Source organism: Ochotona princeps, chromosome X (genome assembly GCF_030435755.1).
Source record: "Ochotona princeps isolate mOchPri1 chromosome X, mOchPri1.hap1, whole genome shotgun sequence".
Lineage (NCBI taxonomy): Eukaryota > Metazoa > Chordata > Mammalia > Lagomorpha > Ochotonidae > Ochotona > Ochotona princeps.
The window spans coordinates 38,788,288-38,805,110 of NC_080865.1; the positions used below are offsets into that span (position 1 = coordinate 38,788,288).

Here is a 16,823-nt window from a genome sequence, read left to right on the forward strand (position 1 = left end):
GGTGTTGGCAATGTAAGTGCTGGGCAAATGGAGACTCTATGAGGGACTATGTCAATCAGTGGATTCTCCAACAACCGCATCATGCTTGGAGTGGTGAGAGTGGCAGCAATTCAGATCCTTTGAAATGTCATAAACACTCTGCCAGCTCTACCTTCAGACCAGAGGAACTGATGAACTCATCTGGACAATATGATGCTGGACTTTATGCCTGGTAGATGCTTCCAATGAAAGAATCTCAGCTGAATTTGAACTGTGGTAACGCAACAGGGTGGAGGAGTCCACCATGGGGAGGTTGGGGGTTTGGGGAGGGGTGGGGGAAATCCCACTGCCTATTAAACTGTGTCACATAATGCAATGTAACCAATTAAAAAAATATATGATTGCTAAGCTCTTCCTGATTATAGTTCTTGCTTGTCGGTCTTGCTCTTGTCTCATTAAGTCCTTTCAGTTTTCCTGTGGTGAATTTAGTAGTTTCATACAAATGCTTTTTGGACATCACTTCCTCGTGTTAAAGTGCAAATTTACAAAATGGTTCCCAAATGGCATGCTTATTGAACACCTACTTTATGAGAGCCAAAGATGGGAATGGAAGCATGTTAAAATGGAAAGGACTGGACTGGTTTTCATGGTTACTAGGTTCTAGCCTTGATTGTGATAACTGATTTTGGACGTCTTTTTCCTTCTCTGTACTTTTGTTCTCCATCTGTATAAATTAAAGGGGTTATATTTTAAAAGTCCTTGAATATGTTTCCAGTTTTATTAGTCTTTTGCAACACTAAAGTGCTCCACCTGTACAATCTAATGGTTTTGAATGTGAGTTCTGAAATCAAAGCACCACTTTCTAGCTGCTTGGTGTGGGGTCAATTATTCGGCCTTTCTCTAATTTCTCTTGCCTGGCAACCTGGGAAGAAGATAGTGTAGGGAATAGAGTCCAAGTGCTAATAAATCTATCTTGGGGTACTGGATTTTGTTTATAAAGTTCTAGGCAGCTTAGTCAGAAGTAAGTGGTTAACTAAGGTGTCAATTTGTAATTAACTCTTTTTCTCTGGAAGACCCAGAGATTTTAGTATCCCACTATCTTCTTTCTATAGCCAAAACTCCTAACTTCGTGAGGGAAGGGAAGGTAGTAAAAAGGCTTCCAAAGAAGGTACTCCTCCTGCCCAGCTGTGTTACCTGTGGAGAGGCAAATGATCTCTTTGGGTCTTGGCTAAATCCTTTGTAATACAAATGGTTAGGACTAGAGATTTGTGGGAATTTTATCTGACTCTCACAATCTGAAATTCTCCCTTTAATGAGTTCCCACCACAGTGGCTTTGAGATTCCAACCATTTAACTAAGGCATAACAGATAATTCTGTAAAATCTGCATCTCCATAACCCCACCGGCTTCCAAATTGCTCTCCTCTTGATCTGCCCCTACCTGGCCTGGGCACACTGGAGTGGCACCCATTCTTCTCCAGCCCTTGTGCTCAAACTTGCCACAGTTTCTGCCTCTGAAGGCTGTAGCTGAGCTCCAGAACTGTCCTCCTTGGAGCACACCCGATTTGACGTCTGCGTTTCCTTTAGTTCCCCTAGACAAGCCCCCCACACCCTTCCCGATCCCGCCCGACGTCCGGGCCAAGGGGAAATCAGCATGGGGGAGGGGGCCGGTGGGCTCTAGAGAGGAGGAAAGGGAAATGCGGTCCCATTGAGCCCTGCCTGGCTACTGCAAGACAGCTTTCAGCTCTGGCCCACACTCTGCTCTGGGTGCCTAACTGGACGGCTGCAGTAGCCTTCTCTGGCTTTGGCGGACGCTTACCTTCCTTCAGGCTCTCTACTGGCGTCCCCCCCGCCCCCCCCCCCCCCCCCCGCTTTCCTTGCCTTGGGCCAGGCTGCCCTGAACTTTCTCCCTCCGCACTTTACCGCCCCTCACCCTTTTCCTCAGAAAGTTGGGAGTGCCTGGGAGAAAAGGAGCGGAGCCTCTGGCATGCTTGGTGTAGGAGTGCCTTAGGAACACGGACAGCTCACCTGCTGCCAAAGGTTATTTTGGGAACTAGGGGCCTGAGGGTAGGCTGGGCTGGGCAGAGAATGAGCATGATGGAAGAAAATGCCTAGACGTTGAGGAGTTCCAAAGTTAAGGGGGAAAGGGAAGCTCGGATTAGAACGGGGAGTGGGGAAGGTGCCATGAAGCCAGAGTGAAGAGGTGAGGGGTGAGAATAAACAATTTCGATACCTTACCTAGAATCCTTGATCTCAAGCTCTGTCTTTTCACTGACCCACTTGGTATAAGAACGCAGAAGGGAGCGAGTGTGCCGCTCCGCTCCTGGCTTCCTAGGATGCTGTTGAAGAGCTCTGATGTCTTTGCTACGCTGACAGCCTGCTACCTGCTCGCCCTTCTTGGGACTCCAGGTAAGTGAGGTTGAACCTTACAGCTGTGAGGGTTCAATTCAACTGCTCATCTCAGAGAAGTCTAGCCAGGAGTGCTGTAGAGAGGGTGAGGACTGGTCTATGATCCGAAGTCTACTGTGGTTGGAAGCTATTTGAATTCAAACGTGGGCAAGTGAAGGGTAAGAGCCTCAGGTGACCACAGGGCAAAGGCCCAAACCTGTGTCTGGGTTTGTGTGGACAATCCTACAATGCTTGGTGGGATTTTTGTTTGTTTTCTTCCCAGAAAATACATGCTCACTACAAAAGATGTTAAAAAAAATTCTCCTCCTGTTGTGACATCAGCGTTTATTCCAGGCTACCAAGTGTTACGTTGCTCTACCCTTGTGTGACCATAACTCTGCGACTAGGACTGACCTCTATAGAGTCTGTAGGTAGAGTGTAAGATATATCCACAAGAGTAAGTCTGTACATTTTGAGCCAATAAGCAGGTAAAAAACAAGCCACCGGTAAAAAACAAAAATTCTTGCAGTCTTTCTTTGTTTTTCGGAAAGTGTGATGAAAGGATAGGAAAAAGGTGGGAGTCCAAGGTGTCAGGCTTCAATTTGCTATCTTTTGCAGAGGCATTTATCTCAAATGTGTTGCCAGTCTATAGCTTCAAGGCTGTTGTGTCCCAGCAGACTTCATGTTACACTAAAAATTAATACCATAAAAAAAGCAAAGTAAAGAAAGCCCGAAGTAAATGCATACCATAGTTTGGGTCTACTTTAATCCTTTTCTCTATGGGAAGAGAAGCTGGTCATCTGCTGCTTTAGGTGCTTTCCCAGTCTTGGAGAACCCTGAAGCTTTGCCCGTTTTTGCCCCATATTCAAATGCTCAGAAAACATCCTGTCTGTTCCTACCTTTCCTGGAGTGCAAGTTTGTTTTTACGTATTACCTGTTTTAACTCTTGAAACCCTAGAGTCCTGAGAAAAATCTTAGATAAGTCTTAGGTATATGGTCTCCCAGCAAGTTTCTATGACGGGATAGATGTCTATTAGAGATGGCTGGAACATCTAGTTTGTTTATTAGCTTCCACCTGCATCGTTTTCTGTACTTGTAATTTTCATTCAACATCATTTTCTGTACTTGTAATTTCAACATCCTCTTGCATTCTTTCCAGGTCTCATGTTGAACATAACTAATTATTGCCTTAGGTGCCAGAATTTGGGGTCACCATGTGTACTTGATTATTTCAGGTCCTTGGATTTTTTAGTAGGAAGTGATAATGCAAAGTGTGATGACACATTATTCAGCAACTCTGTCTTGGATCCTGTGGCAGAATGCAAATAATTTCTAAAATATTTATTTATTAATTTGAAAAGCAGAGTTTTAGAGAGAGAAGGAGAGAGAGAGGAGAATGAGGAGAAAGGGAAAGCGAGAGTGAGCGAGATTCCATCCACTGGCTCTCCAAATGGCCACAATGGCTAGAGCCTGGCCTCTCTGACCAGGTTCCCACATGAGTGCAGGAATCCAAGGAATTGAACCATCATTTGCTGCTTTCTCAGGTACTCTAACAGTGAGCTGGATTAAAAGTAGAGGATGCTGTTGCCACAGGTGGAGGCTTTGCTTGCTATGCCACAGCTGCAGCCTCAGGGATCATGTTCTTACTTGGCTTCTCTCTTCATTGTTGAGGAAAGAGAGCCATGCAAGAAAGAATAAATCAGATAATGATAAATGGGAGATAATTGCCATGAATTAGAGCTGGAAAAAAACACTTCGCTGCTAAGATTGAATCTGAATCTCCCATCCTATAGATCGGCTTCCCCAGGCACTGAAAATAGTCACTTAGAAGTTATGCGTGTGTCACATATCTAGCAATAACCAATTGTAGTACTATCTTTAAAAAAAAGAAAGAAGAGGCTAAAAAAGTGATGTTCTTGATTCTGCTTTTGGAAAGACTATAGAATTAATTAAAGAACAAATTTAAAAAAAAAAAAAACTTTCAGAAGAGGAATCCATAAACATTAGAGCTATTGTTAGTATACTGAAGACAAGTATACCAGAATAATCGACTTGTTTTTAGTAGTATTCTAGAAAGCAAGGATAAAGAAATGGGGATAGAGAATATTTGGTCTTTCTAAGACATTGTATAGGCAGATTGGAGAAATCAGGATATCAGATTTATGAGGATTTTTTAATGTTTAGAATGACCTCAAAACTGCTGGCAGGAGGGTAAATTGATGTTACAGTTTTAGAATTGCCATGAATCTGAAGGACAATTTCTGTAAGATAAAAACTTTTGGTTTGACTACATTCTCATCAGTATTTTTAGGCTTTGAACAGGAAGATGGTGTCAATGGCACAATATGCAAATAATCAGGATAAGTAGGAGAAAGATACAGCCTTTTATGTAATTGGGATATAAAAGGCTAATATGATTTATTGCTTAAAGTTTATTTTTATTTATTTGGAAACAGAGACAGGAGAGAGAGCGAATAGCGAGAGAGAGAGAGAGAGAGAGAGAGAGAGAGAGAGAGAGAGAGAATGACTATATGAATGAGAATCTTGTATCTGCTGGTTAACCTACATGGCCACAATAGGTAGATATGGGCCAGACTGAATTCAGTAGCCAAGAACTCTATACTGATTTTCCATATGTTTAGCAGGCACCCACGTACTCATGCCATCCTCTGCTGCTTTCTCAGGGGGTGTTAGCAGTATGCTGGTTCAGTTTGTAAGCAACACTCCAGTATGGGATGCCATTATCACAAGTAGAAACTTAACATACTGGACCACAATGCTGGTCCCACAACGAGCATGTTAACTGTGAGAGCAAATGTTGTTTCCAGCAGTATAAAATTTTAGTAGGCATTAACGAAACCTCTAATTTAATATTCCTTCTCTGAGAACTAAGAAAAGTGAGAAACCTTTAAGGACAAAGTGAAGAAGAAATTGTTTATTACCATGTATTTGTGGATTAAGAAACCTTTTTTGGTTTTGTACCAATAATATATTATTTCTTATAGAACTTACAAGTACGTAAAGTACATTTGATTTTAGGTGATTTTGAATGAGCAGCATCTGCACCAAGAAAAGGTACCAGTTTCGCAGCTTCACTGATCTATGTTCTGTATGCTTGATTTTAAATCCCAGATTTTCAGAAGGACACTGATGAAAGAGATTAAACAAAATGAAGAGGGTCTTTTAAGTGTTGTCTTATAAGGAACAAAGGATCTGGGGATTTTGGCTAAAAGAAGAGGCTTGAGGAAATGGTTCGTGAAGGAAGTATATAAATTGTCCTAAATTTTTTTTTAAAGATTTATTTATTGTATTACAAAGTCAGATATACAGAGAGGACAGGAGAGACAGAGAGGAAGATCTTCCGTCCGATGATTCACTCCCCAAGTGAGCCGCAACGGGCCGGTGCGCGCCGATCTGAAGCTGGGAACCAGGAACCTCCTCCAGGTCTCCCACACGGGTGCTGGGTCCCAATGCATTGGGCCGTCCTCGACTGCTTTCCCAGGCCACAAGCAGGGAGCTGGATGGGAAGTGGAGCTGCCGGGATTAGAACCGGCGCACATATGGGATCCCGGGGCGTTCAAGGCGAGGACTTAAGCCACTAGGCCACGCCGCCGGGCCCAAATTGTCCTAAATTATCTGAAAGGCCGTGTGTGTGTGTGTGTGTGTGTGTGTGTGCGTGCCTTAAGAACATTCAATCTTTTGGGCCCAGCACGGTGGCGCAGTGGTTAAGGTCCTCGCCTTGCGTGCCCCAGGATCCTATATGGTCGCTGGTTCTAATCCCAGCGGCCCTGCTTCCCATCCAGCTCCCTACTTGTGGTCTGGGGAAGCAGTTGAGGACAGCCCAAAGCCTTGGGACCCTGCACCAGCGTGGGAGACCCGGAAGAGGCTCCTGGCTCCTGGCTTTGGATTGGCTCAGCTTCAGCCGTTGTGCTCACTTGGGGAGTAAACCATCGGACGGAAGATCTTCCTCTCTGTTTCTCCTCCTCTCTATATATCCGCCTTTCCAATAAAAATAAATAAATCTTTAAAAAATTCCTTAGAAAAAAAGAACATTCTGTCTCACTTGCTCCAAATGAAATAGGCTGGCTTGGGGGCCAGAGAATTTCTGTCACTAGGAGTCTTCACACAATACACATTTCACAAGAATTTGAGCTACTGCTTTTTCGACATGATGGTCTTGATGACATCTGACGATATCTCACTATTCTACGCTAAAGTAGTTCACGCTCTTCAGTTACTTCTAATGTGCCACAGACTTGAAGTTTTTATCTATTTGAATCATCTTTCTCTAGGCACAATTTATTTATGGCTAACTTTAAATCAGGGTGCAGAACTTAGACAAGCAAAAACAAAAAATGTATTTTCTACCTGGCAGTATTAGTCAGTGCTCTCTTTAGCCATGATAAGGAAATACATAGGTTGAGATAAACAGAGAAATGGGATCTCAAATGGATTTCCTATTTGTCAACGGTTATGTGATCTCAGTGAGTACTGATTCCTGCATATACATATTCCTGGAGTTCTATACTAAAAGTCTAAGGCAAAAGACAATTAGCTGAGATCTGGTCAGAGTGATTTTCAGAGCAAAATTTTGTGGTGCCTACAGGATATTCAAACTTACAGCATTTGCCTAGAAGTTAGTCATTTCTTTTTCTTTCTTTAGTTCCTTCCTTGTTCGTTCTTTCTTTCTTTCTTTCTTTCTTTCTTTCTTTCTTTCTTTCTTTCTTTCTTTCTTTCTTTCCTTCCTCCTTCCCTCCCTCCCTCCCTTCCTTCCTTCCTTCCTTCCTTCCTTCCTGTTTCTCTCCTCTCTCTCTCTCTCTTTTGGAAAGGCAGATATACAGAGAGATGGAGCGAGAGAGAAATATCTTCCACCAACTACTTTGCTTCCCCAGTGGCTGCAATGCCCAGAGCTGAGCCGATCTGAAGCCAGGAGCCAGGAGTTTCCTCCTGTTCCCCCACATGGGCACAGGATCCCAAGGCCCTGGGCTGTTCTCCACTGATTTCCCAGGCCAGAAGCAGGAAGTTGGAAGGGGAGTAAAGGAGCTGAGACACAAACTGATGCCCACGTGGGATCCTGGCAAGTTCAAGGCAAAGACGTTAGCCACTAGGCTATTGTGTGGGCTCAGTTAGTCATTTCTTAGGGATATTATTTTCGTGGTGGTAAATACACAATTTAACTTATGGAGGTTTAGTTAGATCCAAGTGTCTAATTGGAAACTTTGTGACAAATCAGTCAAATTCATTTGATTGAATTTGATGGGCCTTCTGCCTCAAAGGGAAAAAAATGGTTGGACTCTTAAAGATCCAGCTGTATCTAAAATTTTCAACTTCTTGCCCTTCTGTCAGGGAAGCAAAAATGGAGATGGGATCTCCAGCTCTTCAGAGAAAGCAGTGTGAGTGAGACTTGGTTATTAAAACAGGTTCAGGGACAATTATATTTTCCTTCTTTTTGGTTTCCCCATGCCCTTCATTTTGAAGTCTGTCTTTGTGAATTTTCTCTCAGTTGTGTCATGTTTTCCTGATGTCTTCCTTCTCTGCCTTTCTGTAAAAGTTTGGTACGCAACTGTCCCAAAGCACATAGTAAGCAGCATGGCACTCTTGTGGGATGCAGCTCTATATCCTCAGATTCAGCTTAGCATTTTTATTTTGTGAAGTTAGAATGTTATGCTGGGTACTTCTGAGCTCTCTGGCTTCTGAAGTAAGTTAAGATTTGGTTTCCATACTTGCACCTTCTTTGTCCTTCAACCATAAACATTTTGCTCTTACTTATTTTATATATTGAATTTTCATTTGGAAGTTCATTTGAAAGGAGTATCCAACTGCTACAATGAAAAAGAGAACAAGTAGAAGCACATTAGAGTATATGATTTCAAGGTTTTTTCAGTTTCTGATGATCTGTGCTTTCTCAAACATCAATTCCCAGAGAAACCGAAGTATCCATGAAGTAGGAAATCTCACAGTGTTATTCCTGCCCATTCCTTTTCTAAGTAGGTAGTATTACATATTAATGGCTACATGCAGGAGCCTTGTGAAAAAAACATTCAAAACTCAGTATTCTCCTTATCTCAGTCCTCCATTAGCTTGTTAAGTGGTTGGCTAGTTCCTGCTTTTATGTCATTAAGCTTTCGTAAGAGACAGGAAAATAATGTTAGAAACTTCTCCCTTATGTTCTATTCCTTTATTCCTGTGGCTACCACCCACTAATCCAAACATGAACCCCTACTGTGGGCCGGGCAGAATCTATATGGCCTCACCTTCCTCATAGTATCCTTACTCACAGACATACGAATATGGAAGGAAGTTGACATTTTAACAAATTACCATATGCCAGAACACATAATTAGATTATTTATTCCTTACAATTATATTAAAGGAGAGACTGAAGCACAACAAAGCTAAGTTATATGCCCCAAACAGCAGGTAAGCGACAAATGCATAATTTGAATGGAAGAAGCTTAGTCTCTAGCTCTCCTGTTCTTAAGCAATGGGCTGCATGTGCTCCTCACCTCTCTTGCTCCTCCTGGCTGCCTTGCAACCCTCCCCCACCTTGATTTCTTAACAATGCTGTTAGGTTTGAAACTCCTGAACTCTCTACTTCCTTTTCCTCCAATAATTAACAATGAAGCTTTTTCCAGGAGAACGAACCTTTAAAAACTGTGACAGCAGCAGTGAACAGCGTGAGCAGGATGGAGAAGATTCTAATCTCTGCAAGGCGAATTTGTAGTCCTTTGTTATTCCCTTGGCTCTTTCCAACCTCAGGGGTCCCTCTGGTTACAGACAGATCCAAAGTTGGCCCCAGACTGGCTGCCAACTCCGGATGAGGAGGAAATCTATGGATGCTAAGTCTATTTTCAGATCCTACCCACTTTAGCGTTGCTTCTCCAGATAGGTTTCCTTAGATCTTCCTGTGTTCTTTCCTAACTGTGGGAAAGACAGTGTCAAGGAAGTAAACGGGGATGTTTGCCCATGCTCAGGGATTGTTTGAGAAAAGGGGTCAAAGTAGTGTGACCTACAGCCACCTAGCCAATTTTCTGTATTTCCCTTCCTGTCTTATCCCTGGTGATTCTCGGTTGCTTTATGAGTCCTTTCTTCTTGCATCACAGCAGGATAGATAACCTGATTCCTTGCCCACGTTTTCCATAGATCCATTCTGTAGCATGAGAGTCTCTTCCACTGAGTCTCAGTCTCATAATCTGTTTAATGGGAAATTTTGAATAGAGATCATCCTAGAACTACCCAACTGCTTGAAAGCAGTGAGTTCTGTTCCATCTTCTTCTCCCAAATGTGTCTCTTTCAGTGTGCCTCTGATTGCTTTTTCCTTTCCTTCCTTCGAGCTTCCATTTTTATAACAAGAAAATGCCATCTTTGAATTAGAATTGAGGGCTTATACCAGAGTCCATGAGTTGAGGCATTAAAAAACTTCCTGAAAAATATGTGTGTCCAAAGCAAACTTTTACTTAATTCATACTGTTTTCTGACCATGCTGTAGTTATGAATGTGTGTAATTATACATACTATACTCTAATATAGTTTATATGGTGGATATATTGGGCAGTTTACATTAAAAAGTGTATCACAGGCAGCATATTTAAATCTTTCATTATAAACATGGCTTGGGCAGTATTTAGGATAACATGCAGTCACCAGCAAGAAGTGAGAGATTTATGAAGCCTAGATTTTATGAATTGTCTTAAGAAAGTTCATGGGAAATACATTATTATGAGATATGTATGCATTTTTGCTGTGAAAATGTGTTGTTTAATCAGATCTTTACAAACATGGAAGTTACCCTGTGTATTCAAACTAAGCATAAGTAATAGAAGGAAAGAACCACTAGGGAAGAAAATTACTTATTGGCATCAGGAATGCCAGATTATTCAGAATTTCAAATGAGTAAAGTTAGACATGGAATGTCAAATAAGTAGATGTAAAAATTTTAAGCAGGTATGTTATAGCTGGAGGACAGTATTGGTTTGTCTCCCATGCTAAAGAGAAATTTTCCAAGCAGACCAAAGAGTGAGAGAAGCAACGACTTTATTGAATGCAGAGAGCCTCCTGATGCAGCAGTCAGGAAGGTCCTCCGAGGAAGGGGCTGTCCTTCTAGCTTGCAGGTGCAGGGATTTCCCATCCAGCTCCCTGCTTGTGGCCTGGGAAAGCAGTGGAGGACGGCCCAATGCATTGGGACACTGCACCCGCGTGGGAGACCTGGAAGAGGTTCCAGGTTCCCAGCTTCAGATCGGCGTGCACCGGCCATTGCGGCTCACTTGGGGAGTGAATCATCGGATGGAGGATCTTCCTCTCTGTCTCTCCTCCTCTCTGTATATCTGACTTTGTAATAAAAATAAATAAATCTTAAAAAAAAAAAGGCACCAAAATGGATGTATGACTCTCACAACTCTTTCCAGTTGGTGGCTCAGAAAGAGTCACACAAATAAGAACTTTAGATTGGTCCATATAGTTAGGGATCAGTAGAGCCATTCAAGGAGATATTCAAGGAGAAAAAGACAGAAATTGGTGCCAATCAGTAGGTAGAGATAACAAGCAATCAGGGAGCCACGAGCAGATACTATTGTCCAATCATCAAACAATGGGTCTCTCTATCTGTCCCACTCCATCTCCTCCCTCTCCCTCCCTCTTTTTGGCTTTGAAACAAGTAAAATAAATCTTAACAAAAGAAACAGGTGAGGGACTAAAGATGTAGCTCCTTTATGTGAATAGTTAGAATCAATATTTTGAAATTGAAAAGGGAGATTCTTTAAGACTTGTTTTATTTATTTATTTATTTTAAACAAAAAGCAGAAGAGAAAGAAGAAAAGAGATCTTCTATTCACTGGTTCACACCTCACTGGCAGCTGATAATAGAGTTTAAGGAATTGCTGCAGAATTTCAAAATTAGATTTGCTTGTCTAATGCAGAGCAAGCCAATCATTGACACTTGTGTGTGGATAAAGCTGGGGTTTATTGTAAAACACAGACAAGGAGTCTGGTGATTAATACTTAATTGCCAGATAATCTGAGGGAGTAAAGGCAAAAAAATACTATAGTTCAAAATTTGGGTTGAACTGTGTATGAACAATTCATGTAGTGCCTTCTTGTTGGTCTGCAACTGCATTTCTAAGATTGATCAATGATCAGGTCATCTTGTTTCCTTTGAAATGACAAAGGTGGTTTTCAGTCTGATTGCGTCTAACAGTATGTTGGGCATTTGTTTATGTGATGGGGCTTATGAGTTCCTGAAAAAGCTCTTCAGATAGAAGTTAGCATTGAGATGTTAATAGGGCTTCCTACCCTTGAGTCACTTCCAAGGAACCTTGAACTAAGCAAGAGCTGTTGAGGTCTAATAAAGTGACCCTCACAGGCATTAAGCATTAAAGGCTCAGTATCAGTAAGTAGCAGGTGATGACTCAATTACTTGGGTCACTGCCACTTGGATTAGATTCCTGCTTTCCAGCTTGACTCCAGCCTAGTTCCGGATTTATAGGCATTTGAGGAATGAGCCAATGGATAGGCACTCTCTGTCTCCCTGGCTTCCTGTCTCTCAAATGAGTCAGTCACTCAGGATTTAATTAATTAATTGATTATGCCAATAATATGGAGCACACCAAAGCCTAGATAAAGGACCCATTCTAGAGTTTCTTCCACAACAATAGGTAAGTCACCTTCTGTTCAGTCTCCTGAGGTAGGATTTTAAGCATTGTGCCTATTCACCAGAGTGTCCAGTATTTCCTAGCTCTGTGTGTGGTCATGCTACGTAGATCCCATTGAGTTACTTATCTCAGGACTCAGGTTTTTTACATTACCTGTTTTCGAGAGATGAGAGGAGTCTTGTTTTATGTTCAATTCCTTTTCTCATTTGCACTTGTGCTTGAGAAACTGTCATGCCTATGAAAATACAGCCATTGGTAGCCCATAGTAACCTATGAAAATACTACCCAGGCTTGGCACCACAAAAAAATTGCCTGCCTGAGGCTATGAAAGACAGTATGCTCCCCACTGTTGTCTATCTGTAAAACTGTTAGCCTCATCCATAGGGAGCAGTGTGACTCAGTGATAATGAGATGGTGGAATGAAGCAACATGTTTCAAGCTGAAGGCTGTTGAGAGATAAAGCTAAAAGAGCAAACAGTGATAGAACTACATTCTTTTTGCTGTGTCTATTAAACTCCGACATTTCATTTCCCTTGCAAGTAGTGATATTGTATTTTGAATTCTTTAAAATGTGGTTCAAATTAATAGTCAAATGGTGAGAGAGACAGTCTTTTAAAATGCTCTACACTTATCTACTAGAGATGTATTTTTTGAAGATTTATTTTATTTTTTATTGGAAAGTCAGATATACAGAGAGGCAGAATACAGAGAGGCTCTTCCGTTCGCTGATTTACTCCCCAAGTGGCCACAAACCAGCTCGAGCTGCCCTGACCCGAAACCAGGAGCCAGGAGCCTCTCCTGGGTTTCCCATGTTGGTGCAGGTCCCAAGGCTTTGGGCTGTCCTCGACTGCTTTTCCATGCTACAAGTAGGGAGCTGGATGGGAAGTAGGGACTGCTGGGATTAGAACTGGTGCCTGTATATGTTCCCAGTGTGTGTAAGGCAAGGACTTTAGCCACTAGGCTACCACGCCATGCCCTACTAAAGATATTCTTATTGTTTCTAATGGGCTTATTGTAATTATTAGCATTATTTAAAAATATTACTTCACTTTGACTCACTGGGAACAAAAAAAGCAGACTGCACATTTTAACACAAAAGCTTCAGATTACCTATTGAAAATATTCAGTCGAGCTGGGTTTTGTTGATAATATCCAGGTGCTGTTTCACCCTAAGGTCTTACTTCAGGTTTCAGAATTAGCCGTTTATTTCCTCTTTCTTTGAATACAGACCCAGTGGTGAGGAGGCATCTGGGTAAATGGGAGCACATGAGGGTATGGGGATCATTGGTATGTTGGCTGCCTATTTTCTGGGTACAGAGAAAACAACTCAAATTTGGACTCTTATCCATGCTGTTTAATAGATTACTAGATTTAGAAGCAACAATACAAGGGCAATTTTTCAATGCTTAATAACTATGTAAATTTCTGGAAGCCTGGGGTCAAATTAGAATGAAGTTATTAATTACAGCACTTATCTTAATCACTTAATCATTTTTGGCTTTGATATATTTTGTGATTTGGAGGAGTGAGGAGGTCAGGGAAGCAACCAACCCTGCTTACTTTGCTTCTGTCTACAGATCTTCACAATTGCCATAGACAAATAGATTTTTCCCCCGGTTTTGTGCAAATAGCATATAGGCAATTATCTTCCTTGGATCACCAAGGCTTTATGATTTCGTGTGCATATAGACTTCTGGAACTGAAATGATGCAGTGGAAACAACAGTGGTCTAGGAATTAGGACATTATGTTTCCAGGCCTGAGTCTTCTGCTTTTTCCTTTTTGATTGGGAGCCCAGTGAAAGGAAATGTATGTATACATTGATGTTCTAGTATTAAGGATGAGGACTTGACATTCTTTAAACCTGCACAGCCTGGCATTCAAAGAAGTGCGGCAAATCATCCTAAGGTTTCTGCTTGCTTGGCTGCTGTAAACCATAACAATTCCATGACAGAAAAGGAGACAGTCTTACTCTGTCCTACATCATCTTCCAAAACAGGAGAGTGAAATTAAAATGTTTACTACACCAGAATGGTACAGCAGGAGAGTACTTAAGCTAGGAAGTGCTAGAGCAAAGATCTCAGTACTTGCTAACAGACTGCACCTGCATTTCCTAGTTTTCAGACTTCATCAGAGCATACAGTGATTACTTAGACTAAGTGCTTGGAGATCAAATGAAAATATCGTGTTTACAATTGGCTCCCAACCTTGCCTTCTCCAATTCACCTTATAAACTAAAACAATATTAATCATCTGAAAACTGTGCTTACCTCTTGCCACTTCTTATAGCAAAAGCCACAAATTGTGCCTCATTGCCTTCATGATAAAATTCAAATTCTGTTACCTTTGCTTGGAGTCTTTTAACAATCTGAAATCTTCTCCCTATTCTACCCCTTCATTATATGGAAAGTCAAAGAGAGGAGAGAGTCCTCAGAGCAGAGACCCCTAATGTAGCTAGCTTTGTCCTGCATTAATTGTGCATTTGGCAACTGGAATTGTGGAGTAGCAGATAAAGCTACCTGCCTCTGATGTTGGCATCTCATGGGATGCCAGTTTGATTCCTGGTGTTCTATTTCTGATCCTGCTCCCTACTAATGGCCTTGGAAAAGCATCACAAAATGTCCTAAGTGCTTGGGTTCCTGTTGCACACATGGAGGAACCAGATGAAACTCGTAGCTTTGGACTGGCCTACTCAGGGCCATTCACTCAGGGGTGTGAACCAGAGGATGGAAGATCTCTCCCTCTTTCTTTCTGTAACTCAGAGTTTCAAATAAGTAAGTCAATCTTTGAAAAGATTTTTGCCCTTTAGCTGCCTCATTGCAGATCTCCTTTCTGTCCTGACAGAATGCAGGGCATAATGTAATTTTTGACTTTGGTGAGGCTGTCAAGTTGGCTCTATCCATGTGACCTTGTGTAAGTTATTCAGCTACTGTACTCTTCAATTTCTTGAATATTAATAGAGATAAAAGCAATTCTGGCATGCTGAGGAAATAGTTATTTCCACTTTGAAAATGTCCTTTAGTTCTGAGGTAGGGTGAGAGAAGGGGGCTGGGGCATGAAAAGATTTTTACCTAGTGGACTTCCTCCAGAATCATAGCATGCAGTTTGTGAAGTGCTTGTATTTTCTTAGGCGATTAACAGCCTGTGCTATTATTGACACCAAGGGTATGATGTGATTGGAGTAAAAAATCTGGACATATTTGGGTTGGCTATTATTCTTTGTTAAATAGTAGGAAGAGAAGGTGAAGCCCAGGTCTGGTTTGACCAGTAAGACTTATTCTTTGTCCTCATGGAGAAGGAAATGATACTATTGTTAAGTTGTTCCTATTATCTGATTATAATGCTATGGAATGAGAGACACAACTCTCCCCCTCCCGATCAGAGACCTTGCTGTGAGCAGCCCCCTGCTGCTGCCTCATGACTGCGCAAGTTCCAAGGCCTCCTTTGTAACATAACACTAGAGCACAAGAACTATCTAAGCACTTAAAAGAAGCTGCTTGTAGCTGTGATAAAGAGGTTAACATTTGACACTCAGGGAATTGCAGAATAAAAAGATGTCAAGGCTTAAAAAGACTTTAAAGGTCCTCTAAGAATTACGTTTTCCTGGCAGATGTTGAAGTATAATACATTATGTAGCTGTTTGCCGTGCTAGTGCTGCCAGCTGATAATGGAGTGTGGTTTATGTTCCCAGGTGCTACCTTCTGATCCGGATCTTTGTTAATGCACATGAGAAAGCAGTGAGAAATGGCCTCAGTACTTGGCCCGTGTCACCCATATGGGCAACTTGGATTGAGCTCTTGACTCCTGGTTTCAGTCTTGCCCGCACATGGCTGTTGCAGCAATTTGAGGAGTGAACCCTTGAACAGAAGATCTCTTTTCTTCTTTCTCTGCTGCTCTTTGTTTAAAATGAATACTAATAAAAATACAAGTCTTAAAGAATCCCCCTTTTCAATTTCAAAATATGGATTCTAATCATTCACATAAAGGAGCTGCATCTTTTGTCCTTCATCTGTTTCTTTTTTTTTTTAAAGATTTATTCAGTTTATTACAAAGTCAGATATACAGAGAGGAGGAGAGACAGAGAGGAAGAACTTCCATCTGATGATTCACTCCCCAAGTGAGCCGCAACGGGCCGGTGCGCGCCGATCCGAAGCCAGAAACCAGGAACCTCTTCCAGGTCTCCCACACGGGTGCAGGGTCCCAATGCATTGGGGCGTCCTCGACTGCCTTCCCAGGCCACAAGCAGGGAGCTGGATGGGAAGTGGAGCTGCCGGGATTAGAACCGGCGCCCATATGGGATCCGGGGCGTTCAAGGCGAGGACCTTAGCCGCTAGGCCATGCCGCCGGGCCCCATCTGCTTCTTTTGTTAAGATTTATTTTACTTGTTTGAAAGGCAGAGGGAGGGAGAGGGAGAAAGAGAGGGAGAGGAAAAGAGAAAAAGAGAGAGAGAGAGAGAGAGAGAGAATAAGAATAAGAATGAGAATGAGAATGAGAATGAGAATGAGAATGAGAATGAGAATGAGAATGAGAATGAGAATGAATATCTTTGATCTGCTGGTTCACTCCCCAAATAGGTGCAATAGTTGGGACTGGGTCAGGCTGAAGCCCGGAGCCAGGAACTTCATTGGGGTCTCCCATATAGGCAGGCGAGAATTCTACCACTGAACCACCAATGCAAGAGGATGGGGTCTCCCATATAGGTACAAGAACTCAGGCACTTGGGCTATTTTCTTCTGCTTTCCCAGGCTAATTAGTATGGAGCAGTCCGGGCAGTGGAGCAGCTAGGAATTGAATAGACATCCAATATGGGG

At 42.1% G+C, this 16,823-nt stretch overlaps 1 protein-coding gene across 3 annotated transcripts in view; it reads left to right on the plus strand.

Annotated features, from left to right (window-relative positions):
* Positions 1-1,847: 1,847 nt before the first annotated feature.
* LOC101519888 (vascular endothelial growth factor receptor kdr-like) overlaps positions 1,848-16,823 on the plus strand; it is a 189,421-nt gene continuing 174,445 nt past the window's right edge. For 2 of the 3 annotated variants that reach the window (XM_058658858.1, XM_058658860.1), the window contains exons 1-2: positions 1,848-2,018; positions 2,269-2,387. In XM_058658858.1, coding sequence (XP_058514841.1) covers positions 2,315-2,387 — 73 coding nt within the window. In that variant the 5' untranslated portion in view covers positions 1,848-2,018; positions 2,269-2,314. Of the gene's footprint in view, positions 2,046-2,268; positions 2,388-16,823 lie in introns of all 3 variants that reach the window. The other variant, XM_058658859.1, reaches the window with a different exon arrangement.